At 38.3% G+C, this 27,057-nt stretch overlaps 1 protein-coding gene and 2 non-coding genes across 3 annotated transcripts in view; all 3 read left to right on the plus strand.

Annotated features, from left to right (window-relative positions):
- The window catches only part of LOC126249995 (mucin-6-like), a 323,978-nt gene extending 320,973 nt beyond the window's left edge, over positions 1-3,005 (plus strand). The window contains exon 12 of the mRNA XM_049951522.1: positions 46-3,005. Coding sequence (XP_049807479.1) covers positions 46-195 — 150 coding nt within the window. The 3' untranslated portion in view covers positions 196-3,005. The remainder of the gene's footprint in view (positions 1-45) is intronic.
- Positions 3,006-5,133: 2,128 nt separating this feature from the next.
- On the plus strand, positions 5,134-5,206 carry Trnaa-cgc (transfer RNA alanine (anticodon CGC)). Its single transcript has one exon. It is a non-coding gene; the product is annotated as a tRNA-Ala (tRNA).
- Positions 5,207-11,722: 6,516 nt separating this feature from the next.
- On the plus strand, positions 11,723-11,804 carry Trnas-aga (transfer RNA serine (anticodon AGA)). The gene has a single exon. It is a non-coding gene; the product is annotated as a tRNA-Ser (tRNA).
- The last annotated feature ends 15,253 nt before the right edge of the window (positions 11,805-27,057 follow it).

Here is a 27,057-nt window from a genome sequence, read left to right on the forward strand (position 1 = left end):
TCGGCTAAATTTATCTCGAATTCTGATCCCCAGGTTATTTTCCAGCCTGTATCAACTGACAGTACATCTGCAACAGATATGAGAGTAGCAGCCACAGCAGATGAGACAAGTGACACAGCATCACCCACATTTCAGGCTCAGCAAACTCGGAAAGGTGTGAAACGTAGATATTCCACACGCCGATCAAAGACGTAATGCATGTAATCTTTAAAAACCTAAAAGGAAGTTCCTAAATTAGTAAACAGCAGTAATAAAAATATTTTTATATCGTCACATATCTATATTTTTGAATGCTATTTGACTCATTTCTAAAAAAAGAGTATTATCTAATAAGATATATGTGGTGCTATGTGCTTACAAAATGTTTGAAAATCTAAGTTTTAGCTTTCATTTTTTGACTGATGTTTTCAGAATTAATAATTTTAATATTTGCACTGAAGAAAAGTTGCATATTATCATTCATAACTGGTCAGGTTTATAGCTGTAAGTCAGTGAGAATGATTACTTTTAAAGTAATAGTGTTAGTTGTATGTCTTTAGGGGTGTGTGTGTGTGTGTGTGTGTGTGTCTGTGTTAAATATATTGCAGAACATTACTGAATTAAATTAAGGGCCAGTGCCCTTTAAGATATGTATTATCCACCTTTGTTAATATATGTCAAATCTTTTAAACATTAACAGAAAAATAACTTTTGAGAATGGCACTAATGATGTTATTATGAGAAACATTGATCTTGAAGGACATTATCACTTACTCTAAATGGCATCATGGCCTTGCAATATAATATAGGACTGTGTGCCTTGCTGACGACATTTACTGTTATTTTTACTCCATAACTTTTCTAAATCCCAGATGTCTGTTTTTCATAATGTACCTGACATTTAATTTATAATACATGCTGGATTTACCCACAATATACAGCAAGTTGTATACATTACTACAACAATTTTTACTATGAAACTCATGTTTAGAAACCTCTCAAGGCAATCAGCATACCAGTTCCTACTAGCAGCTACAATGTGCACACAGCCAGCATATTATTTTTACACATTTATAAGTAAGCATGAAATACGGATAGTTGATAATATCTACATTCTCTGAAATTAATTTTGACTATCAACATAGTACTATAAGTACTCGAGTTGAAGCATAAGCATTTTTGTGTGCCATTACTGGTTGTTATTTTTCTTGTATTACAGCTTACAGTAATACCAATGAAGCCGTTGGTCTGAGGCAATTACTGCAGCTGATTTGTATGTGGCCCTTCAAAGAAAGTAAATTAAATGTTTTCTCTTATTAGAAACAATGGTTCCCAAGGAAAACTGTGATAAAAGAATAATAGTGGTAGCAAAGAAAAGAGCTGATGTTAACAGCACTGGTAATATAGATTTTTGATGCTATATTGTTATTAGTTGAAAGGAAGTGCTTTAAACTTATGATATTCGTGTTTCTATTCTGAGGTCAGTATTTCAGACAAAAAAATGTTTAAGGAAGAACATTGTGTGTAATTAAAATTTGACCATCTGTGGTTGTTTTGATACAATATTGGTGTTTTCTAAGAACACTACTATGTATCTATATTTTACTACCTTACTGTTTTCTATACTGACTTTGTTGTTATCACTGACAGAAGTTAGCATTATTGGTCTGTGCGAAGAATTTTACTTGGTTCATTCTGAAAATTACAAATATCATGTATGTAACTTGACACTGTGTTAAAGTTATGTATTCCAGCAACACTCAAAGAGGGAAGTTACCTATATGTATAAAGACTTAAGTATGAAAGCAACACTTCTCAGAGAGGAAAGTTACCCATTTGTGTGCAGAGAATTTTTCCAGTAGTACCAACATGACGAAAATTACAGCATTTTTAATCATCTGCCATTTGTATTCACTGCTGCTTAGCAGTAATAATAAATAAAAATGCTCAAAAACAAATTTTGTACTTATAAAAAAGAGTTTACTGAAAACTTAATATTTCATTGTGTAATCTTATAAATTGTTTCTTTAGATAATATATTTTTATGACAATGTATTTCTATCTGTCAAAAGACTGATACTAATATATTATCTACTTCAGACTTCAAGTATTAAACCATGTGATCGCATAAAGAACAACCTGCTCCATTGATTGTTAGGGACAAATTGTTGCATTCTGTACCTGCACCATCTGCACATTCTGACACTATACTCCTGTAACAATTCTTGCACTAATATAATATCAAGTATCCTAACAACAAAGCTGATAGAAGTAGCTACCATTTGTGGCCAGAGAAAATCCTTTCTCCAGGCAAACATAACACAATACATACACAGATATTAATGGAAAAAATTCCCAAGTCATTTAACAGTGAACAAATTACAGCAACAAAATAAACTATGAGACTTGAAAGATGTCAGACAAAGGGAACTTGGTAATTTCAAGCACAGGATTTTACAAAAGAAATGAAAAAAATTATCTTATGCTGATAAAGGATGTGGAAGTCAGTAAAATGATCTGACAGAAAGAAAAATGAATAACAATAATTAAACATTAACACAAGCTGAGTGACATACATGCAAAAAAATGTAAATGGCAAATAATTAAAGATGTGAAGGTAACAGTAAATCATGAAAGTAATCAAATACAGTTACTTTGATGGAATACTGTTTAGGTGCTCATCTCTCATTCTTTTTCTCACTTTCTTCATCTCCCTACCTTTCATAAGATTTGGATTGTTTTTAATTTTTGACCTCAACAGAAAATATTTCCCTTGCCATCTTCTGCTGTTATTAAAATATTAAATACTGATGTGCTATTATGCTTCACTGTGCCATAGATTATATGAAGATTGCTGTTTAACGAACATCCTCATTCCTCAGATGGATGAACAATTCCTTATTTATCATCTGTCACACAGCTTTGTACTCAGATGTAATGGACATTGAGACGGTCATTAAGTTTAGAATGAAAAGAAGTGCAGATGTATGTGTAGTCAAATAAAAGGAAGAAAATCATAAATTGCAGCTGTTGATAGTATTATTTAAGTTCAATTTATTCATTTTTCCCTTTCTTGTACACTGATCATGATATACGAAAGTCAAAAATGAAAGCTACAAGCTGAATATGATGTATATAAAGGCTGATCTGTATAATGTGGCTAGACTATGGTCTACAAGTCTGCCACATGGAAAAACATGGTACTGTATCCTGAGGTCATTGGATTAGCTGTTCCTTAAACCAGAACATGGAGACAAGTCATTTGTTATATTAATCTGCTTACACTCGCACATTCTTCATATTACTTGTTACCTACAAGTCTCGGTTAATGAGTGGGTAACATTAATTTTGGTTTATGACTGCTATGCCACCTTCTGAGTGGAGGGCGTTGTTAATTTTTTAGTAGAATATTTCTTTTTTTTTTTCTAACAGTCACAACATGCTCTTATCCACTTTATGGTGTTGGTAGTGTCCTCTTCCTAACAGTACCAAGAGAATAGAAGGGCATTTATTTTTCTACTGGAGTGATCTAACAAAAAGTTATTCCCTGCTCTGTTACTGCATTTTTTCAAAGACAAATGTTTTGATATCTCAGGACACAGCATCTGCATTTGTGTATTCCGGCCAACCACTTTACCACTAAAACTACTGACAAGCAAGATATTTATGTCCTCTCTGCTGATGTAAAGAGTGAACTTTTATAACTTAATCCTTTGTAAAATCATTATTCTTGTGCACTCATGAAGTAACAAAAATAGTTTGAGGGCAAGTCATGAGCTGTTCTTGGTTAGCCCAGTTAGAGGAGCACTTGCCCATAAAAGTTCCCAGGTTTGAGTCCCAGTATGGGACACATTTTTAATCTGCCAAAGACTGACAGCATTTCACGAAGCTATAGCTGCTTGGTGATTGTAGCATACTATCTTCGTCAATTTATTTCTATGACACGTGCAAATCAAATGCTGCCTCCAGTCACCAATAACTTTATTTTGAATCATGCATAATGCCAATCTGAATCCTTTTGGTACATCTCAATCTGCTTTATTTTATACTGTGTGTAAATGAATAAGGAATGTTACAAAAATTTATTAATAAATAAAAGTGGTATCATGCTGAATATACACAGAAATGTGTGATAGATATGGAGTAATATTTCAGAGAATGTTGCTTACCAGAGTACATGGGAAATGTGAACAGAGTGGAAGATCCCATAACTGACATACATCATGGCACAGGATGCTAAATTTAACAAAAATAACCAATTAATTTCCTCCAATGGGCAATGTTTTATTCTTTTTGTTCATTATTTATATCTTTAAATGTGTCAAGCAATATCTTTATAGAATGTATGTACAAGATTCTTTGATTTTGTTGATTTCTATGTCATCATCAAACTCTGTGTTAATATAAGTGCTGCAGTTAATAAAGGTAACACTCATTGTATAGCAGTGGCAGTGAGTGGCCAACAGGCAAACAAAGAAGAATGAAATTGTTACTAATGTCCTCCTTCAGAATGTACTAACAAAAACACAGACAGCTACATTGTCCTGAAGGGCTAAATTGCATCAGTGCAGCTGTGCTACTGGCCTGATAGGGTGCATTGTTGAGATAATGTAGCCACATGGGAAAAAGTAGTTGTTGTTGTTGTTGGTGGTGGTGGTGGTGATGTGGTCTTCAGTCCAAAGACTGGTTTGATGCAGCTCTCCATGCTACTCTATCCAGTGTGAGCCTCTTAATTTCTGAATAACTTCTGCAACCTACTTCCTTCTGAGTCTACTTACTGTATTGATCTCATGTCTCCTCTATGATGTTCAACAACCCCCCCCCCCCCCCCCCCAAACACGCACACTTCCCTCCAATACTAATCTGGTGATCCCTTAATGTCTCGGAATGTATGCTATCAACTGACTTCTTGTCTCCCCATTTCTATTCAGTGCCTCCTCATTAGTTACATGATCTACCCATCTAATCTTCAACATTCTTCTGTGGCACAACATTTCGAAAGCTTCTATTTTCTTTTTGTGTAAGCTGTTTATCGTACGTTTCACTTCCACAAATGGCTACACACCTTCAGAAAAGACTTCCTAACACTTAAACCTATATTTGATGTTAACAAATTTCTCTTATTCAGAAATGACTTTGCTGCTGCCAGTACTGAGCGAGGTGGCGCAGTGGTTAGCACACTGGACTCGCATTCGGGAGGACGACGGTTCAATCCCGTCTCCCGCCATCCTGATTTAGGTTTTCCGTGATTTCCCTAAATCGCTTCAGGCAAATGCCGGGATGGTTCCTTTGAAAGGGCACGGCCGATTTCCTTCCCCATCCTTCCCTTGCCCGAGCTTGCGCTCCGTCTCTAATGACCTCGTTGTCGACGGGACGTTAAACGCTAATCTCCTCCTCCTCCTTCCTGCTGCCAGTCTTCATTTTATATCTTCTCTACTTCGGCCACTGTCAGTTATCTTGCTGCCCAAATAGCAAAACTCATCTACTACTTTAAGTGGCTCTTTTCCTAATCTTATTTCCTTAGCATCGCCTGATTTCGTTCGACTACATTCATTATAATTGTTTCGAATTTGTTGATGTTCATCTAAATTCATCCTTTCAGGACACTGTCCATTCTGTTAACTGCTCTTCCAAATCCTTTGCTATCTCTGACAGAATTACAATGTCATTGGTAAACCTCAAAGTTTTTATTTCTTCTCCCTGAACTTTAATTCCTATTACAAATTTTTCACTGGTAATTTTTCACTGGTTTCCTTAACTGGTTGTTCAAAGTACAGATTGAACAACAATGGGGATAAGCTACAACCCTGTCTCTCATTCTCTTCTCAACCAATGCCTCCCTTTCATACCCCACAACTCTTATAACTGCCGTCTGGTTTCTGTAGAAGTTGTAAATAGCCTTTCGATCCTTGCATTTTACCCCTGTAACCTTCAGAATTTCAAAGCGAGTATTCCAGTCAACACTGTCGAAAGCTTTCTCTAAGTCTACAAATGCTGTAAATGTAGGTTTTCCCTTCCTTGACCCATCTTCTAAGAGAAGTTGTAGGGTCAATATTGCCTTGTGAGTTCCTACATTTCTCCAGAATCCAAACTGATCTTCCCCAAGAGTAGCTTCTACCAATTTTTCCATTCTTCTGTAAAGAGCCTGTATTTTCCAACCATGACTTATTAAACAGATGGTTTGCTAATTTTCATACCTATCAACAACTGTGTTCACTGGAATTGGAATTACTATATTCTTCTTGAAATTTGAGGGTATTTTGCCTGTCTCATGCATCTTGTAAACCAGATGGAAGAGTTTTGTCATGGCTGGCTCTCCCAAGACTATCAATAGTTCTGATGAAATGTTGTCTACCACCAGGACCTTGTTTCAACTTAGATCTTTCACGAGTTCTGTCAAATTCTTCTTTCAGTACCATATATCCCCGCTCATCTTTCATCTGCGTCTACTTCCCTTTCTATAACATTTCCTTCAAGTTCATCTCCATTGTATAGACCCTCTATATATTCCTTCCACCTTTCAGCTTTCCCTTATTTGCTTAGGACTGATTTTCCATCTCAGCCCTTGATATTCATACAGCTGCTTCTCTTTTCCCCAAAGACCTCTTTAATTTTCCCTTATGTATGGGGTATCTATCTTTCCCCTAGTGAAAAATGTTTCTAAATCTATACATTTGTCCTCTAGCCATTTCTATTTAGTCATTTCGCACTTCTTGTCAATCTGTTGTTAGACTTTTTATTCCCTTTCGCCTGTTTCATTTGCTACATTTTTAAATCTTATTTTTGCATCAATTAAATTCAATATCTCTTGTATTATCTAAGGATTTCTACAAGTCCTTGTATTTTTACATACTTGATCCTCTGTTGCCTTCACTATTTCATCTCTTAAAGCTGCATATTCATCTTCTACTGCATTCCTTTCCCATATTCTAGTCAACTGTTGCCTAACGCTTCCTCTGAAACTCTCAAACACCTCTGGTTCTTTCAACTTATCCAGGTCGCATTTCCTTAATTTCCTATCTTTTCGCAAATTCTACAGTTCATAGCCGATAAATTGTGGTTAGGGTCCACATCTGCACCTGGAAATGTCTTACAATTTAAAATCTGGTTCATAAATCTCTGTCTAACCATTACATAATCAATATGAAATCTTCCTGTGCCTCCAGATCTCTTCCACGTATATAACCTTCTTTTATGATTCTTAAACTAAGTGATAGCGATGATTAAATTATGCTCTGTGCAAAATTCCACCAGGCTGCTTCCTCTTTTATTCTCTTCCTTTTACTGCTATTGAATTCCAGTCCCCCATCACAATTAAATTTTCGTCTCCTTTAACTATCTGAATAATTTCTTTTCTGTCATCATATATTTCTTCAATCTCTTCATCACCTGTGCAGCTAGTTGGCATATAGACTTGTACAACTGTGGTAGGCATGGGCTTCATGTTTACCTTGGTTAAGATAATATGTTCACCACGCAGTCCATAGTATCTTACCTCATATTTTCTTACTCATTGTTAAACCCACTCCAGAAAGTGTAGCTGAGCATATCCCACCTCACCCCTGTTAGTTAGACTAATAATAATGATGAGACTATGATTTGGTGACACATGATGGCAGTGTGAAATGTAAATAAAATATGATGTACTTGATCAGCTGTACATAAGACTGAAAGATTTTCAAAGTTTCTCTGTGACACACAGGAAAAGTAACTGAGTGTAAATGTAATTAATTCATTAAATAGAATAAATGAGTCTCTAGGGTGAACCATGCAAAAGGGAAAATGTAAAACACAGAGAAAAACAAAAGTTTTATGATTAATTAAAGGCTGAAAAATAAAATTAAGGTAACATTATCCTGGCAAAGGGCATATGGAGACATATCTTCACAGGAAGAAGCTGGCAACTGAGAATGAGACATGTGGTTAATTATTATTGTGTGAGGTCATGTGCAATTTCAGTGAGGGTTAAAAAAGTTGTCACCGACTAATTTTTGATATGTGTGTGTGTGTGTGTGTGTGTGTGTGTGTGTGTGTGTGTGTGTGTGTGTTTGTGTGTATTTCTGTTTCTGTTTGTCAGCTCTGGAAAAGGATGCTCAGCAATAGCAATATGAAAACCCATTAGTGTTAAACCACATACATAGCAACAACTCAAGCTCTTAAAAATGTGCACAGTCTTCGTCATCAGGAGAAGACTGTCAATGAAAATGGAGGAATCCTTTGGACGTCTGAGTTTCTACTCAAATGTGATGTGGTTTTAACACAAAGAGAATGTTATACAAAGATGCAAACACAAAATTATTCTCTCCATTCTCAATATCTGAGATACAAACACTGTACGAAATGTGTGATAACAGTCAAGTATTCAAGAATGGAAGAGAGGCATGGTTGTTTCATTTACCAAAGAGAAAAAGTGCAGTGTTTTAATCTGAAGGATGTGAAACTTGAGTGCACAGTATTCTTTTTCAGTTGCCTGAATACTTTCTTCTGTCACTGATATATCAAAAATTAGTCAGTGACAACTTTTTTAACCCTCACTGAAATTGCACATGACCTCACACAATAATAATTAACCACATATCTCATTCTCAACTGCCAGCTTCTTCATGTGAAGATATGTCTCCATATGCCCTTTGCCAGGATAATGTTACCTTAATTTTATTTTTCAGCCTTTAATTAATCATAAAACTTTTGTTTTTCTCTGTGTTTTACATTTTCCCTTTTGCATGGTTCACCCTTGAGACTCATTTATTCTATTTAATGAATTAATTACACTTACACTCAGTTACTTTTCCTGCATGTCACAGAGAAACTTTGAAAATCTTTCAATCATATGTACAGCTGATCTAAGTACATCATATTTTATTTGCAACATTTCACACTGCCATCATGTGTCAGCAAATCATAGTCTCATCATTATTATTAGTCTAACTAATTTTCTATTTTTATTCATACAGATCAGTACTTTCACTGATATATCAGTACTTTCGTTTAACTCAAGTTACTTACAATATGAAAGTTAAAGAACCAACTTGCATTTAAAGATTCAGTTATGACAACTTTGGCAACATATCCATTTGCATTTCTTAAAGGAGCATTCTTGAATATAAATACCATCATTACATTTTCTTAGTGCTTCCAAAAGACTGGGCACACAAAAAAATTGTTTCTCCAAACTTCCTTTAACCAACAAAGACATAAATTTACTTATTCAAGCATGGCTTTACATTCAATTCGAAGGCTTTTGATTATGTACAGACCACCAGAATCCCATGTACATACTGTTTTTCTGTTCATAAGGGCTAGATCACAACAAATTATTAATTAGACTGAAAGGCCCATAGATTTTCTTACTGTGCAAGACAGAATAATTCTTTCATGCTAAATAAAGCCACAGCTATCAAATTCACTGAGCTAGATTCTCACATAAAAACATCGTGCCTCTACAAAATTACACAATTTCTTCGACATCCATCTGTAGTCAATTGTTGACACCATCTTCAGCTGAAAATTTAATAGTTCATTCTAGTCTCTGTATAAAGCATTGGGTTAAATCACTATACATTATGGGATTAGGATCTCATATGATTCATAGTAAATACCTCATCCACTGTAAATTACTCACAACAGGAGTGAGCAGGTGTGTAGAAAATATGATCTACTTAATATTCAAAACAGGCAGTTCCAAAAAGCCATAAAAGAAAAATGGTAGTAAATTTTGTTAAACAAAAGAAAAGAAACAAGATATTTTCTTGAAAGACTTATATTAACTGTAAGGAAAATGTAAGTTTAAGATTACTATTTTGCATGAATTCTGAAAGGGATTGAAGTTAGTAAATACAATATCTATTGTCAAAAGAGAAAATTTAAAGTTCTCTTCCTATAAAATATATTTCAAACTATTTTAACATTCATATTTTTAACGATGAAGAGGCTACCGACCTATTCACACTACACAAACATGTGCAGATTGTGTCTTTATAAAAGTATAAAAAAACTGCTGCTGTATGTGCTAAAAGTCTTTGTTTTGTGAAAAAATAGCAGCAGCTTTGCCATTGCTATTTGTGAGTTCTTTACTGTGTAGAAGGCTGTTTTTAAAAGTGGTTTTATAACAGTTTGCTCAGATCAGCCGAGTGTGGAATCAAATCAAAAGAATTTAAAAAATATTGATGTTAAATGTTTCTCAATATCTTAAAAGAGATGTTAATTTATGAAGAAATGTATTAAAATGTTGTGAAGAAATTCTTTAAAAACCTATATGTTTACAAAAATAAGTGTTTGTGCAATAGATTTTGTATGCATATTAAAATTGTAGAAATGTGTATTTGTATCCAGAATTTTGAATACAAATTTCATAATTTAATATTCTTTGTGCACTGAATTGGGAAAGAATGTGCAGCTATTGGGGGAAACTGTGGTAACAGATATTAGGTGCATGTCAAGGATAAAATTCTGCCTTTACAGTTCTGTTCAAGGTAGGTTGTTGTAATTTTTTCGCCTAAGGGCACATGACATTGTGGTCATTAATGTTCTTCCACAGTAAAACAGTGCTGAGTGAAAGTATGCTTAACAACTGCATCAGCACATCAACACAATGAAAGATATATCTATGTGTAATGCATGTAGAACTGAGTGTATTGCATAACTTACCCACATACAGATGCAGTTTAGTTTATTAGCCTTATGGATGCCTAGGAACTTCATACATGGCACATTATCCAGTGCATGTCCACTGATCTCTGTCTAGGTATAAGTAAATTTATTTTTTTAATTGTTGAGTCTTTGAAAATATAGTATGGGTAGATAAAAATCTACTAACCAAGCAACAGAAGGGTAAAACACCCAAAAAATGTGCAAACATGTGTACTTTTGGAGCCAGTGGCTCTTTCTGGCAAAAGGATTGAAGAGGAGGGAAGAGGGATTAAGGAAAAGGACTGCTGGGTTACAGAAAAGACATCCAGGACACCAGGTCACTGAATGACAAAGAAAGATGGCACTGGACAAGATTTAGAAATCGGAGAACTTAAAGATGAAAGACTGGGTAATAAACTAAATAGGTCACTGAAAAGCAATGTGACAGAATCAGTAAGACTGGAAAGTAAAGAGCATTACACATGGACATGACAGACAGATGAGTGGGAGGGGGAAGGGCATACAGAGTGGACAGAAATGGTGAGACCATAGAAATTAATGTAACTTTACAAGAACCAAGCACTTGTTGTAAAGTCAGTTCCCACCCATGAGGCACTGAGAAACTGGTGTCAGGAGAGAGAATCCACATGGCATGTATGGTTGTAGAGTCGACTCTGCAAAACGAACGATATAGTGTGTTGTTAGTATACACCATTAGCCCTTAGAGATAACTTGGTAGTAGTCATAACAATATAGAAGGTTGAATAGAGTTTACATAACTGCTGGCAACTGGTACATGGCTTGCCTTTCCCATGTGGCTCTCCCTTTGATAGCATATGTTCTGTCAGTTACAGGGATAGTGCAGGTCATGGTAGGGGGATGCTTCAGCATGGCTGCCAAAAGTTACTCCAAGTGAAATTCCCTGTATTTCGCTGATTTCCAGACAAGTTTTAGCATTATTCCCTGAGAAATTTTGAGATCTCAAGGGTACGTCATAACGGCTACTGTGCTGGCCACGGAAGCACTACAGAAACGAGTGAGGCCATGTCATTTTCTGCCTTCAGGTTGCTTTAAAAGCAGCAGTTTCACTTCTCAAGAGATGCTTCTGCGACTGGCAGTCGTGGCCGAGTGGTTAAGGCGTCTGACTAGAAATCCGATTCCCTCTGGGAGTGTAGGTTCGAGTCCTACCGACTGCGTTTCATTTTTGTGTCAAGAGGTGAAGAGCATTTCCAACGGAATCGTGAAATGAGCGAATATGTGGGAAACATTGCATTCGAGATGCTTGTGAATTTTAAGTTGACAAAGAGAGAAAAAGAGAGAGAGAGAGAGAGAATGTAAGGACTTCTGTATTTCTAAATGTGTGAGCAAAAATCTTAAGTACCAACATTAACATTTTTTTGTAATGAACTGTTTTTAGATGGAGAAAGCAAGCCAAGTGGTGTATGTGTTTCATTAAGACCACTGACGTTATTTTATTTCAATAAAACAAAACACATTTGGTGACAAAAGTATGCATTTCCTTGGAGTCTCAAGACATATTTAAAATACCTTCATTGATTTCAGAAGTAACCTCAGAAAAAAGTAGGCCTCTCGAAAGAAGTGTATAAGGCGAGGAACGGTTGTGTAAACCAACAATATAGGTGACCACCAATAAAATGTTGGTTCTATACAATGTACTTGCAGTCAGACAGTCACAATTCCTGAAATCCATTGTCTGTGGGCTCTGCCCTGCTGAGGAGCACTGCAGTCCTGGGACCATGGATAAACCATGAAAATCCACCAGATTACGCCACACGCAAACAGACCCAGCCTGCGGACAGATCAGTGAGACTAGACCCAACGGACAGGGCCTGCACATTAGTGAGAAATGATGAGCTTCAGGTCGGCAGGTCCCAAACCATCAGAGATACCAATAGAAACGGTCTGCGGTTTTGGCCCATCATGGAAGTTCAATTGTGTGGCCAGCTAGTCAAGTGTCACAGACTCCATGTTGACAAAATGAGCCCACGGTGATCAAACCATGCTACAGATAACTTACACAATTACTCTGAGAATCAACATTAATGCGAATAGGTAGTATCTCACCGTGAAGATGATCGCTGAGCTGCAGACAAGCTCATAGAAAAGACAATCACACACTCACAACTAAATCTTTGACCTTAGCCTTTGTCAGAAAATGAAAGCACACACATATTCACACAATCAGTCATACACAACTCATGCACACATGATCGCCATCTCTGGCTGCTGAACCAAAAATCTCTGAGAATGAGATCCAAACAAACCACTCCTCATGCCTCCCTGTCCCTCGTTGGCAGCTGCTAGGCTAGCTCAAGAAGTGGTGGCAGCAGTGACTGCAAGCTGAGGGGAGTGGTAGAAATGGGAGAAGCAGTAAGAATGCGGGAGTAGGGAAGCAGTGCATATGCTCAAGCTGTTGAAGTAACTGATTAATATTTTCAACACCATGGCAGAACTGAGTAACAAGAGGCGTACTATTAAGCTGTTTTCTGGGTGGAACAATAGGACCAGGATTGGCCATGACAACACAAGATATCAACTTTTGAACTAGGATGGTGGGATAATTACATACAGTGAAGGCTGAGTTGTGAATGGTGGTGCTCTGGTGTAAAGAGTCTGTATCTGAACAAATACATTTGGCTCCAATGCCATGTTTGGCATGGAAAGATGGCAACTGTCAAAATGTGAGTACTCTGGTTTGTTTTTAGGTTTACTGTGAATAGAAGGGTATAGCTAACCCTTAGTGAGGGAAGGTCAACATCAGGAAAAGAGGCATGAGATTTGGAACAGGACCATGTGAAATTTAACTGGGGAAGTGTGTTCAGCAAGCTTAGTATAAAGGAACTTGTTTACTATTGAAGAAAAAAATGTACTGGGCATAAGATATTGTTTACTGTTCCATAAAAAACTGCATCTAGCATAATGCAGACCCACTGTGTTTGATGTTATTAGGCAAGAGATGAGTTTGTTGCTATTCATAAGCACCTGGAAATCACTCTGACTACTGTCAGACAATTAGAAGTTGCTGTGAATGTGTGTCTTGTGAGTGCTACCAAAAGTTATGTACCAGAGGTACCAAAAATATCTATGGTACTATCCTCTCCTGTAGATACTGACTTTCCTGCAGGAAATACAAGCTCCATTATTGCTCGCCCACTTGACCATGACAGATGTGTCAATGATGGATCTAGGCATCCTGCACATGGGAGACTGAGATCAGGGAAAACACAGGATGTTACACCCATCCAACTAACCAACAGGTTTGAGGTGCTGTCTTCTACTGAAACCAAAACTGAGCCAGTAGAACTAGCTTCATCTGTTGGAAAACCTGCTGTCCTCCATGTCAATGGACAGCAAAAGCAAAGAGTTATGGGTCTGTTTAATCATAAGACAGTTCAAAAGTATGGCAAATTATGATACGCCTTAGGGAAATGGCAGGGATAGGAAGGCACACCAGGTGCACTCAGTGTGTATGCCTGGAGGCCTCATTCAGCATCTTGAAAGGCTATTCTGGCAGCCATTCAGGAAACAGGGTGCAACCAACTACAGATTGTTGTGCACACTGTAACAAATGATGCCTATCAAGTGGGCTCTGAAGTCATACTTGGACCATTCAAATGACTAGAAAAATGGGTTGAGAATATCAGCGTTGCTCACAGTGTTTCAATGAAGGTCACAATCTGCAGCATTGTCGCCAGAACACATCGTGGCTCCCTGGTTCTGGGTTGAGAGGAAGGCTTGAACCAGAGACAATGAGGGTCCTGTGATAAGCTAGGCTAGGCTGTGACTTCCTAGACATGCACCACATGGGTGAGAGTTGTAGGGTCCCCTTAAACGAGTCAGATGTGCACCACACAACATGGGCACCTACCCAAGTAGCTGATTGTGTGTGGGGTGCACACAAGCATTTCTTAGATTAGGCGACTCTCCGTCACACGCAGATAATGGTAGCTGCAGGAAACCCTGAAGTATCACTGTAAGATCCAAAGAAATGCCTCCTGCAGGTGAGAGTTTAAAATCCTAGTGATCAACTGCCAAAGCATTCAGAACAAAGTGCCAGAGTTTGAAACACTCCTAAAAAGCACTGAAGCTACCATAATATTTGGCACAGAAAGCTGGTTAAAACCCAAAGTTGACAGTAGGGAGATCTCTCAGGAAAACTTATGCATATACCGAAAGAGTAAGGAAATGGGAAATGTAGGTGGTGTATTTATTGCGGTTAGACAAGAAACTCAAATCCAACAAGATAGAAACTGAACCTGAATGTGAGGCAGTCTAGGCAAACTCAGTATCAAGGGTTGGCATTAAATGATAATGGGTGCCTTCTAACGGCCACCAGACTCACCTCCTCATGTAACCAAAAACTTTAGAGAAAACCTGAGTTTGCTGGTACATAAGTTCCTTGATCACACTCTAATCATTGGAGGAGACTTTAATCATCCAATAATCAATTTGGATAGTTATAGTATTATTAGTCGTACGCATGACAAGACATCCTGTGAACCATTACTAAATGCCTTCTCTGATAACTACACAGAACAATTAGTTTGGAACCTCACTCATGATGGAAATATGTTAGGTCTTATGGCAATAACCAGACCCGACCTGCCTGAGGAAGTCCACATCAAAATTTGTGTCAGCAACCATGAGACAGTTACGGCAACAATGAATATTGAAGTACAAAGGGCAACTTAAACTAGCTGAGAGATTTATATGTTCAGCAAACTAAATGGAGAAGCAGTACTGTTATATCTCAATGACGAACTTGAAACATTTTGCTCAGGACGAGGCATGCAGAGGAAATATGGCCCAAGTTGAATAGTTGACTAAGCAGTGGATAGATAAGTACCCAGTAGAAGAGTTCACAATGGGAGAGATCCTCCACAGTATACAGTCACTGTAAGGACACTTCTAGAGGAACAGAGGCTACTGCATAGGGCTATAGATAGAATGCTGCTGAATGAAACACATTTGGCAACCAAGAGAGCAATGCAAGAAACCTTCAATGAATAACTTAGCAGAATACTGTCAAACGATCTTTCACAAAACCCAAAGAAATACTGTTTACATGTAAGGGCTGTTAGTGGCACAAAAGTTGAAGTCCATTCACTCACAAACAAGATACGAAATGAAACTGAGAGTAGGAAAGCAAAACTGGAAATACTTATGTCTGTTTTCAAATGTTCCTTTTGTACCCCAGTTTAATTCTCCTACCACTGAAAAGATAAATGAAACAGATATTAGAGCCAGTGGCACTGAGAAAGATTTGAAGTTATAAAACTGAACAAAGCCCCATGGGCCCATGGAATACCTGTCAGATTCTATTCCAAATTCAAGGCTAAGATAGCCACTCTGTTGACTATAATTTATCGTAGTTCCTTTGACCCATGCCCAGTAGCTGGAATAAAGAACAAGTCACACCTGTCTACAAGAAGGATAGCAGAAGTGATCCACAAAACTACTGGCTAATGTCCCCGACATTCATTTGTTGCAGGATCTTAAAATATATTCTGAGCTCGAACATAATGAGGTACCTTGAAGAGAATTACCTCATCCACATCAACCAGTATCGAAGTTGAAAACACAGATCTGTGAAACCCAACCTGCGCTTTTCTTACATGATATCCTGGAAGCCATGGATCAAGGCAGATGAAGGATTTCTTGATTTCCAGAAAGCATTTCTCTCAATACCTCACATAACCTTATTATCAAAAGTAGAATCATGTAGAACATCACACGAAATATGTGACTGGATTGAGAATAGGGAGAATGCAAAATGTTATAAGGGATCAAGAGTCATAGCTAGACATAGAAGTAACTTCAGTTGTACTGCAGGGAACTATTTTAGGTCCCTTGCTGTTCATATTGTATATTAATGATCTTATGGACAATACTAAATGTAACCTCAATTTTCACAGATGATGCAGTTATCTACAAAGACATACAGTGTGAGCGAATCTGTACAAATATTCAATCAGACCTTGAGAAGATTTCAAAGTGGTACAAAATCAAACAATGGAAACTCCAGGTTGGAATATCAATAATATTAGGAAAAAGACAGATTGCTGTTCACTGTAAAGAGACCACACACAAGACTACTGCCACTGGCAGCTCCGACTGTAATGTGACTGTCACATGAATAGTAATCTGGAGTGGGATGGGGAAGTGGGAAGCATGGCAATGTACGGGTGGGGAAAGAGAGAGCACTGGCTGGTGGGATGTGCAGGGACTAGAGAATGCCAGCTGCAGTGTATGGAGGTAGGGGATGTGTGGGTGGGAGCGGGTGGGGGGGGGGGGGAGAGACAGGGAGTGGAAAAGGAGACAACAGGGAAGGATAAAGGATGGGCAGGTACATTTGCAGAGCACAGCATACAAGAAGGGTGAGGGAATGTGCAAAAAGGAGAAGTTGATAAGATGAGGGGGCAGAAACGTTTTGTTGGAGGGTGTGGGGACAGAAGGTTACCATAGATTTAGCAATCCACCAGGATGAACGACCACTGCCAAACTGTGGGCACAAGTAAAGTAGGCCACCATGTGGTGCAACATGCAGCTGAACTTAATATGATTGATTTCAATGACTGACTCTCAACCTGGGCCATCTGGATCCTCCCCTCAACACATTCTCTGCTCCTGAAATTACCCCCCCCCCCCCCCCTCCTCAATGTGTGGTAGCCTACTGTCACCAATCCTGCCCACAACAGTTTCCATCCCTTAGTCCTATCATCCCCTCCTTTTTACATATCCTCACTCTCTTAGTGCACTGGCCTCTGCCTATGTACCCACCCATTCTTTCCCCTTTCCCTGCTCCTCTCCTTTTCCGCTCCCTGTTTTTTCCCCCACACCTCACTTCCTGATGCTATGGCTGGCAATCTCTCATCCCTGTACATCCCGCCACACAGCGCACTTCTCTCCCCCCCCCCTTCCCCCCACCAGTACCTTGCTATCCCTGCCTCTTCCCCACCTAACTCCAAACTGCTATTCCTGTGACAGGCAAATTCCTGTTGGAGTTGCTGGTGGTAGTGTGCTTGTGTGCATGAGGTGCGCTTGCTTGTGTGAACGTGTGTGTGTGTGTGTGTGTGTGTTTGTTTTCTATGCTGAAGAAGGCTTTGGCTGAAAGGTATAATGTGTATCAGTCTTTTCATTGTGCCAGTCTGCAAATCAACAAATAGTCTTTAAGGTGAGTAGCAATCATCTTTTTCCTAATATTGTAAAGTGGTGCAAAGATTGGTAACTTGCTTTATATGTTCATGAATGTAAAATTTTAACTTCGCAAAACAGAAAAACATAGTATCCTCTGAATATAATATCAGTGAATCACAACTACAATCTGTATATCCATATAAATATCAGGTTATAACACTTAGTAGGGACATGAAATGGAATCATCATATAGGCTCTGTCATGGGTAAAGCACACAGCAGATTTCAATTTGTTGGCAGAATACTAGGAAATGCAATCATTCTACAAGGGAGACTGCTAACAAGTCATTTGTGTGAACCCTGCTAGTATACTGCTCAAGTGTGTGAAACCCATAAAAATAGGACTAGCAAGAGATATTGTATATATACAGAGAAGGATACCATGAATGGTCACAAGTTTCTCTGACCTGCAGGGGATTGTTGTAGAGATATTGAAGGAACTGATCTGGTAGACTTTTGAACAGACAGAAACTTTCCTTAGAAAGTCTGCTAACAAAGTTTGATGAATCGGCTTTAAAAGATGGTAGGAATATGCTACAAGCCCCTACATATCACTCCCATAGAGATTTTGAGGACAAGATTCGATTATTTACAGCATCCACAGAGGCATTTAAACAATTATTCTTTGGGTGCTCTATATGTCAATGGAACGTGAAAAAGATGCACTTCACAGTGGTTTGCAGAATTTAGATGCAGACGTAGATTCAGAGACTCCAAAAATTTCAACACGTTAGTCTCACCATGAGTCCATACGGCAAAAATTACATCAATGTATCTAAACCAAACAAGGGGCTGAAGGCCTATGAATCCAGAAAAGTCCCCCTCAAGCAAACCATGAAAAGGTTAGGTTAGGAAGGAGCCATTGTGGTTGCCATGGCTATACCCTTGATCTGTTGGTTTGTCTGCCTATCAAAGGTAAAGTAGTTGTTGGTAAGTATAATGTTTGTTAAGATGAGCAGGAAGGATGTCATAGGTTTGGAATCAGATGGGTGTTCATTGAGGTAGTATTCAGCACAAGACAAACTATTTACATGGGGAATGTTGGAATAGAGGGAGGTAGCATCAATGGTGACAAGCTATGCGTGTGGTGGAAATGGATGGTCACAGATTTCAGACAATCTAGAAAATAGCTGGTGTCTTTCATATAGGACGGGTGTCTTTGTTCTGCAGGCTGCAGGTGTTGATCAACCACGGTAGAGAGACCTTCAGAGGGTGCTTTTGAAGCAAGCAGCAATGGAACAGTCACTATGGTTTTGTTTCAAATGGCTCTAAGCACTATGGGACTTAACATCTGAGGTCATCAGTCCATTAGACTTGAAACTATTTAAACCTAACTAACCTAAGCGCATCACACACATCCATGCCTGAGGCAGGATTCGAACCAGCGACATAGCAGCAGCGCAGTTCCGGACTGAAGCGCCTAGAACAGCTTGGCCACAGCGCCCGGCGGTGGTTTTGCATTTGCAGGTCTTAGAAAGAATATAACAGATGGGAGTGCATGGTTTTGGTATGGTAAGACGGCCCATGGATTGAAGTGTGCAGGCTTTCAAATAATAATCATATGGTGTGGCCTCTCAACTGCGTACCCTCAGAGTTGAAATATTAAAGGTTTTGGCTGGTTTCATCATCTAAGGGCTGGGATATATAGTTGCCACATTACAAGCCAAATACTGCTGAGTCTACAGTATACAATATGAATATACACATGAATCAAATGGTCGAAGGTTCCTATCACTCAGCAATTGCGAATTTTGAATGTAACATAGACATTTATACATGAAAGATTGCAATTAAATAAATTCTGCAGGTACTATTTTAATGACTTTAAATGATGAGTACATCAGAAGTACCTTTAAGAATGCCCTTTATTACTGTAAAATACTTATTGGTGCTGATGATCCAGCAATTAAATAAAATATAACTTGAATAACTGGGAAACAATAGATATTCACTTCTAAACACATACTACATCTTCACTGCAGTAGCTATGGAAATCTCAGAAGTGCACAAGTTGGCACTACGAAATATTTCTATCTCTCGCGACCAGTCGCAAACTGCTCCACTGTCCAAGTCTTCCCGCGACTGTGCGTCCGTCGTGCTGTACTGTCCAGGACTCTCCCTGTGTCCTGTGTGACCGTAACTAGTGCCGCACTGTTCAGAACTCCCCCTCCATTCACTTCGGTAGTGGCCTCCCTTAGTAACGAGCGCTGTAATTGGCGACAGTGCTCCCATCATGCCTCCAAGCCAATGCACACTCACAAACATTTTGAAACACATTCGAAAACTGGATTTACATTGAAATAACTTGAAATTAAATAAATATTCCTATAGCTGGATCATAAAACGCTCTAACACACATTATTAAGTACATAAACAAATTAAATAAACATATATCAAAGGAACAGAACAGTAGTAATCCAGTATCCTAATGTCTCTGTTCTTTCTAAAACACAGTAAATAACTGACCAATTTCTTCATGAATAGTATATGTCGGATATAAACAAAGACATAGATGAATAAATATATAAGTATGCTGCTACCATTTTCTTGTGTAACTGTGGAGTACTTATGGCCTTATGCAATCGATAGTAAGCGGCCACTTTGACCTCCAATAACTCATGTACTATTCAAGTTATATTCCTGTAATTTATACCAATTTAGGTTTACACTAATAGCTTTCTAAAGACCCATTGATTGGCAAAATCGGATGAACCATTTAGATTTTGGAAATTTGTTGCTGGGTGTTACTTGTACAATTTATCCCCAGATACTAAACTTTAAACTAATGAAGATACTGAAAATCTGATTCCAACATCAGAATCACTGTGAAAATCATAGAAATGTACATGTTTCTTATTGAGGTATCATGATTCATCTGGCTACTATTAATTTCTATATGAACTGTGAAATGTCTGCCATTTAGGTTTCACAAAGTCCACCATCTTTGGCACTCTCGGCATACAAATCTCCTTCACCGACACAAAGCACAGTCCTCATCACACCATCAACATGGAATTCCCAGCCATGCGGCCTGGACTATGTGCTGGGGCTATTCTTCTTGTCCGGCACCATGCGGTCAGCCTGCCGAGCGGCCTCCGCAGCCACGCCGACTCCGAACTTAGAATATTTTCAGGGCACCACAACTCTCCCGTTACCTCACACACCTCCACTTATTAATATTCTAGTTGCCCGAATGTTCAGAAGTAGCAACCTTCAGTTCATATGAGTACATATAAAAGAAATTGCAAAGAATGATTAAAACGCTGGGCCAACAGTTTTTTTGCAAAATTTTTGTCATGGTGTGGGAGCAGCATGAATTTCAAAGAAACTTCAACTAACACAAATTACCAATGTAACGGCATATTAAACAAATGCCTACATTTCAGTTATGCAGAACCAAGCATGAATTCTAAAATAAACTTAAACTAACACAAATTATCAATGTAACAGCATATTAAATAAATGCATGCATTTCAGTTATGCATAAATAATTTTTTGGACAAGAAATAAAATTTTTAAATGCACTTTTACTCAGATTTTGTAAGCACGTCTTGTGCCACTTACTCAGTGCTAAGGCTCCTTCATGCACTAATTTTTTCTGTTGCACTACACACACTCACACGGATTTTAGCACGAAGTATTGATCAACTCACATCAGTCTTTTGACCAAGTGCCTCGCAGAAATCGTGTCTGCCTCTGAATTCCGAGTTCCACCATTTATCGTGACAGATCTGTCTACAACGAAAACCAAAAGTAGAAACTTGTCAATAAACCATTTCCCAAACCAACTAGGAACCTCGGTAAAGATTCCCTCCAGCGGAAACGATACTTTAGGAACAAAGTCACAAGGCAAACGACTGAATCACAGTAAGCTCAAATTCCCACAAGTTCTATTTAATTGACTTTAATAAATCCTTCCTACCTCCACGCACCAAAAAATGCATGCACACACAATTGCAATTTTAATACCCTTCAACTTTACCACTTCATTCTTTGCCACACTCTTATACAAAGCATAAATCGATACATACTTTACTTAAATCCATGAGGTCACTGACCTCCACGCACCCTCAGTCCAATTGCTACTATCTGCTAATACCTCTTCAGAACTCTCCACACAATTTGCTTTCACAAAATTCATGTCCTCTTTAACTTCTTTTTGAACCACTGAATCTTCCATTCACCACCATTCACACACTCATTCATTACACATTCATAACTTACATCATTCCCCGCAAATTTATTCCCATTACTTTTACTTAAATCTCTCACAAATCTATGCTTCCACCGTTCATGCCTGCTGTTATTGAAAGAACCACCTATATATAGCCTTTGACTTTAACATAAATTATGCTGCCACGAAAGTCTTTGGTCACTTACCTAATAGCATCAAAAGTCTGACAGATAGTCATATAGCATTTAAAAGGAAATTAAAAGAATTTCTTAATGGCAACTCCTTCTACTCATTAGATGAATTTTTGGATATAATAAGTGGGTAATTTCCCCAACCCCCCCCCCCCAAAAAAAAAAAAAAAAAAAAAAAAATTAAGTGTCATGTAATATTTTGTGTAATGTAATATCTTGTATAGATGCCTTTAATTAATCTGACACGTTCCACATCACTACGAAGTGTCGTATTCATGATCTATGGAACAAGTACTAATCTAATCTAATCTAATCTAATCATACTCCATATTACATATTTGTTGCCTTTCTCCAAACCTGTGAACATTCCTACTATTATCATTATCTCCAGTCCTTTTCATCGCCTGTTCAGATTGCCATCCCCGGATCTGAGATGCAGTGAACATCAGTTTCCCAACTGATTGTTAGGTGATTGCATTTCGCATGAATTTCCCCCATCAAATCTGCATTCTTTACTTGGGTCCCATTCACAGAATTTATCACTCCTGTTCATTCTCTGACCATTCTATTCATTCCAACTACTATCCCCCTGAGAATTCATACAATTTCTCTCACAATTATTATTTTGGTGATGATTATTTGGATTCCCATTTTGATAAATACCACCCAGTTTGCTCTGAGGTTTGAACTTCATAGCCCTCTATAATTTTTCTACAAATTCTAGAAATTCATCCACGGAATCACATGGACAATGGACAAGATCCCACTGCAAATGTTTGGGTAATCACCTTTTTAAGGTGGTGATATCCATTAAAACCTCCAATGGATGTTTTACATGCATAAGCTTGCTAAGTTCGCGCTTGCAAAAATCTCTCAGCGTCCCATTACTGTACCTGTAACTCGGCCCTTTTAAGAATTCATTTTGGATCCGCATCTGTTTTGCCTCACTCCAAAATTTATTCAAAAAACATTTTTCAAACTCTTCGTACAATTTGCATGAACTACATTTAACATTTGCCCAAGACTGTGGGTCTCCCTCCAAATGCCATCTAATATATTTTATTTTCGCTTCGTCTGACATGCCGCGAACAAAAGCGTCCCTACACGCAGCCAAGAAATTTACTGGGTGATATCTTCCATCATCTGAGTAACATTTCACAGATCTGGTATTTGCCCAAGGGATATTTATAACCGGTGTGGCCTGTTGGGATGCTAACAAATTTGAATCACTTTTTATCTGTTGCATTTGTTTTTTAAATTCTTTTTCACTATTGATACTGGACTCTATTTTATCTTTAATTTTGCCCATTACTTTCTCCCCCTCACCTACACAATTGGCAATGTCACTAATTACTAAATTTATATCGCTCTTATGAGCATCTTGTACCTTTACGCAGTCGCTTACCTTGAACCTAAGATCCGCCTGTATCTTATCCATTTTTTCCCCAAGATCTCTTTCCACTGATTCGATTTTAGATTTTACTATTACAACTTCATCTGTAATTTCCCCCATATCCACTCGGACACATTTTAATTTATCATCAATTGCTTTTTCAAGGTTACCTATAATTTTTTCAACTTCCTCTTTCACAGCGGAACCTATTTCAGTTCACATTGTACTCATATCTGTTCGAATTGTACTGATATTATTTGCCATTGTATTCATAATATTTCCCAATGCCTGGATCACTTGCATTAGCTGATACATCATATCCCCCCCAAATTCATTCCCCTTGCCTGAATTCCTACTGGTTACACAATCGCGCTTTGATTTCGGACTAACCGGCTCATTTCCGTTTTCAGAATTGCACACATACTAGGTGACTGTTTTATACTTGCGAGATCTATAAGTGGAGCTTTAACTTCATAGTTAAACACTATCTCACTATTTGCGCAGGCACTTATCTGTTTGAGATGGTTAACTCTGCCATGGTGATGCCGTCGGTTAGACGACATTGAAGACTGCCCTGGAGTACTCAAAGATGCTGCCATGGTACTGCTGTTGAGCTGCATCCGCCTCTGGAGAAGCAACTGAAGTAACCGTAGCTGCCGCCCGTTACCGCTTGTTCCAACCATATCCGATACAGCTGTCCGTTAAATGCGCTAAGAGATACTGTTCCCTGCACTCAACTTATTTAGACTCTGAGCCCCCATGCAAATTGCCTTTAACATGATAGATTAGGACCTCTATCGATAGCATGTGTTAGTTGTGAAAATTGCTGCGTAATTTCACTATTTCCAGAAACCTACCTGCGGGGAAAAAAAAAACCAATCTCACACTCTGTGTTGTGAGAGGCTCACTCTACAGAAACCTCTATTGGTTTTGCAAATGTTTTTACACTTCGCATAGTATGCCAAATAACAAAGAGCAAAAGAATTACCATTTTGCAGGGCACAAGTGTGCAGGCTTTCAAATAATAATCATATGGTGTGGCCTCTCAACTGCGTACCCTCAGAGTTGAAATATTAAAAGTTTTGGCTGGTTTCATTGTCTAGGGATTGGGATACATAGCCGTCACATTACAAGCCAAATACTGCTGAGTCTACAATATACAATATGAATATACACATGAATCAAATGGTTGAAGGTTCTAATCACTTGCCAATTGCGAATTTTGAATGTAACTTAGACATTTATGCATGAAAGATTGCAATTAAATAAATTCTGCAGGTACTATTTAAATGACTTTAAATGATGAGTACAACAGCAGAAGTACCTTTAAGAATGCCCTTTATTACTGTAAAATACTTATTGGTGTTGATGGTCCAGCAATTAAATAAAATATAACTTGAATAACAGGGAAACAATAGACTCCTACTTCACATAATCAGTTATGAGCAATAACATGGCTCACGAGATATTCACTTCTAAACACATACTACATCTTCACTGCAGAAGCCATGGAAATCTCACAAGTGCACAAATCGGCACTACGAATATTTCTACCTCCTGCGACCACGCGCAAACTGCTCCACTGTCCAAGTCTTTCCCGCGACCGTGCGTCTGTCGTGCTGTACTGTACAGGACTCTCCCCATGTCCTGTGCGGCCATACCCTGTGCCGCACTGTTCAGAACTCCCTTTCCATTCATTTCGGTAGTTGCCTCCCTTACTAACGAGCGCTGTGATTGGTGATAGCGCTCCCGTCATGTCTCCAAGCCAACGCACAGTCACAAACATTCTGAAACACATTCGAAATAATGTATTTACATTGAAATAACTTGAAATTAAATAAATATTCCTACGACTGGACCATAAATACACTCTAACACACATTATTAAATACATAAACAAATTAAATAAACCTATATCAAAGGCATAGAACAGCAGTAAGCCAGTAGCCTAATGTCTCTGTGCTTTCTAAAACACAGTAAATAATCGACCAATTTCTTCATGAATAGTATATATTGGATATAAACAAAGACGTAGATGAATAAATATATAAGCATGCTGCTTCCATTTTTACCAAAAAGCCAAATTACACTACTACGACACGGTGGTGCTTCCCGAGGTGCTATTTGCAGCAGAGACCACACTAATCCTAGGGCATACACGTATCAGACAACTAGAAAAAGTAGAACAGAAAGTACTTCGGAAAATATTTGGCACAACTAATAACAACGGAGTATGGATCAAGAAACCTACAGAGGAACTATACAAGCATACGGAGACAATCATAGAAAAAGATTAGAAAACGCAGAATGCTATAACACAGACTGACCAAACAGATCTTTGACTGGGTAACCACTAGAAACAACAACAAGAGGTAAAAAACGACCTGAACCAACTCAACATAACACCAGACACAATAAATGACACAATAAAATTCAGAAACATCATTAAGAAAAGTAAACGACATGAGATACACTGTGACAAATGAACAGACATAAAATGGACCGAAGAATGCAAGCAAGATCACAGCCGGAAGATGAAAGAAATTTGGGCAACCAAAAAGGCAATCAAGATGAAGCTGAAGACACAAAGCCGACAAGAAGCATGGACAGAGGACCGGAAACAGAAACACAGCGAGCGAATGAGGGAAGTTTGGGCAGCAAGGAAGGCAGCAAAAGGAACTGGCCATGTAGTTTAGTCCAACTGTGCTCTTTAAGGGCGAAACACCAATAATTATAAATAAGCATGTTGTTACCATTTACTTGTGTAACTGTGGAGTACTTATGGCCTGACGCGATCGATAGTAATCGGCCACTTTGACATCCAATAACTCATGTACTATTCACGTTACATTCCTGTAATTTATACCAATTTAGGTTTACACTAATAGCTTTCTAAAGACCCATTGATCAACAAAATTGGATGAGCCATTTAGATTTTGGAAATTCGTTGCAGGGTGTTACTTGTGTACTTTATCCCCAGATACTAAACTTTAAACTAATAAAGATACTGAAAATCTGATTCCACCATCAGAATCATTGTGCAAATCATATAAATGTACACGTTTCTTTTTGAGGTATCATGATTCATCTGGCTACTATTAATTTCTATATGAACTGTGAAATGTCTGCCATTAAGGTTTCACAAAGTCCGCCATATTTGGCACTCTCGGCATACAAATCTCCTTCACCGACACAAAGCACAGTCCTCATCACAGCATCAACATGGAATTCCCAGCCATGCGGCCTGGACCATGTGCTGGGGCTACTCTTCTTGTCCGGCACCATGCGGTCAGCCTGCCGAGCGGCCTCTGCAGCCACGCCAACTCCGAACTTAGAATATTTTCAGTGCGCCACAACTCGCCGATTACCTCAAAAGTGTTAGTCCTTGTAAGGGACCAGAGGTTTTAAGGAGAGATTGTAGGTCAGGTTGTACCACAAGGATGGGTCTTGATGATTTTTGTTGTAATTCTTTTT

Source organism: Schistocerca nitens, chromosome 1, assembly GCF_023898315.1.
Source record: "Schistocerca nitens isolate TAMUIC-IGC-003100 chromosome 1, iqSchNite1.1, whole genome shotgun sequence".
Classification (NCBI taxonomy): domain Eukaryota; kingdom Metazoa; phylum Arthropoda; class Insecta; order Orthoptera; family Acrididae; genus Schistocerca; species Schistocerca nitens.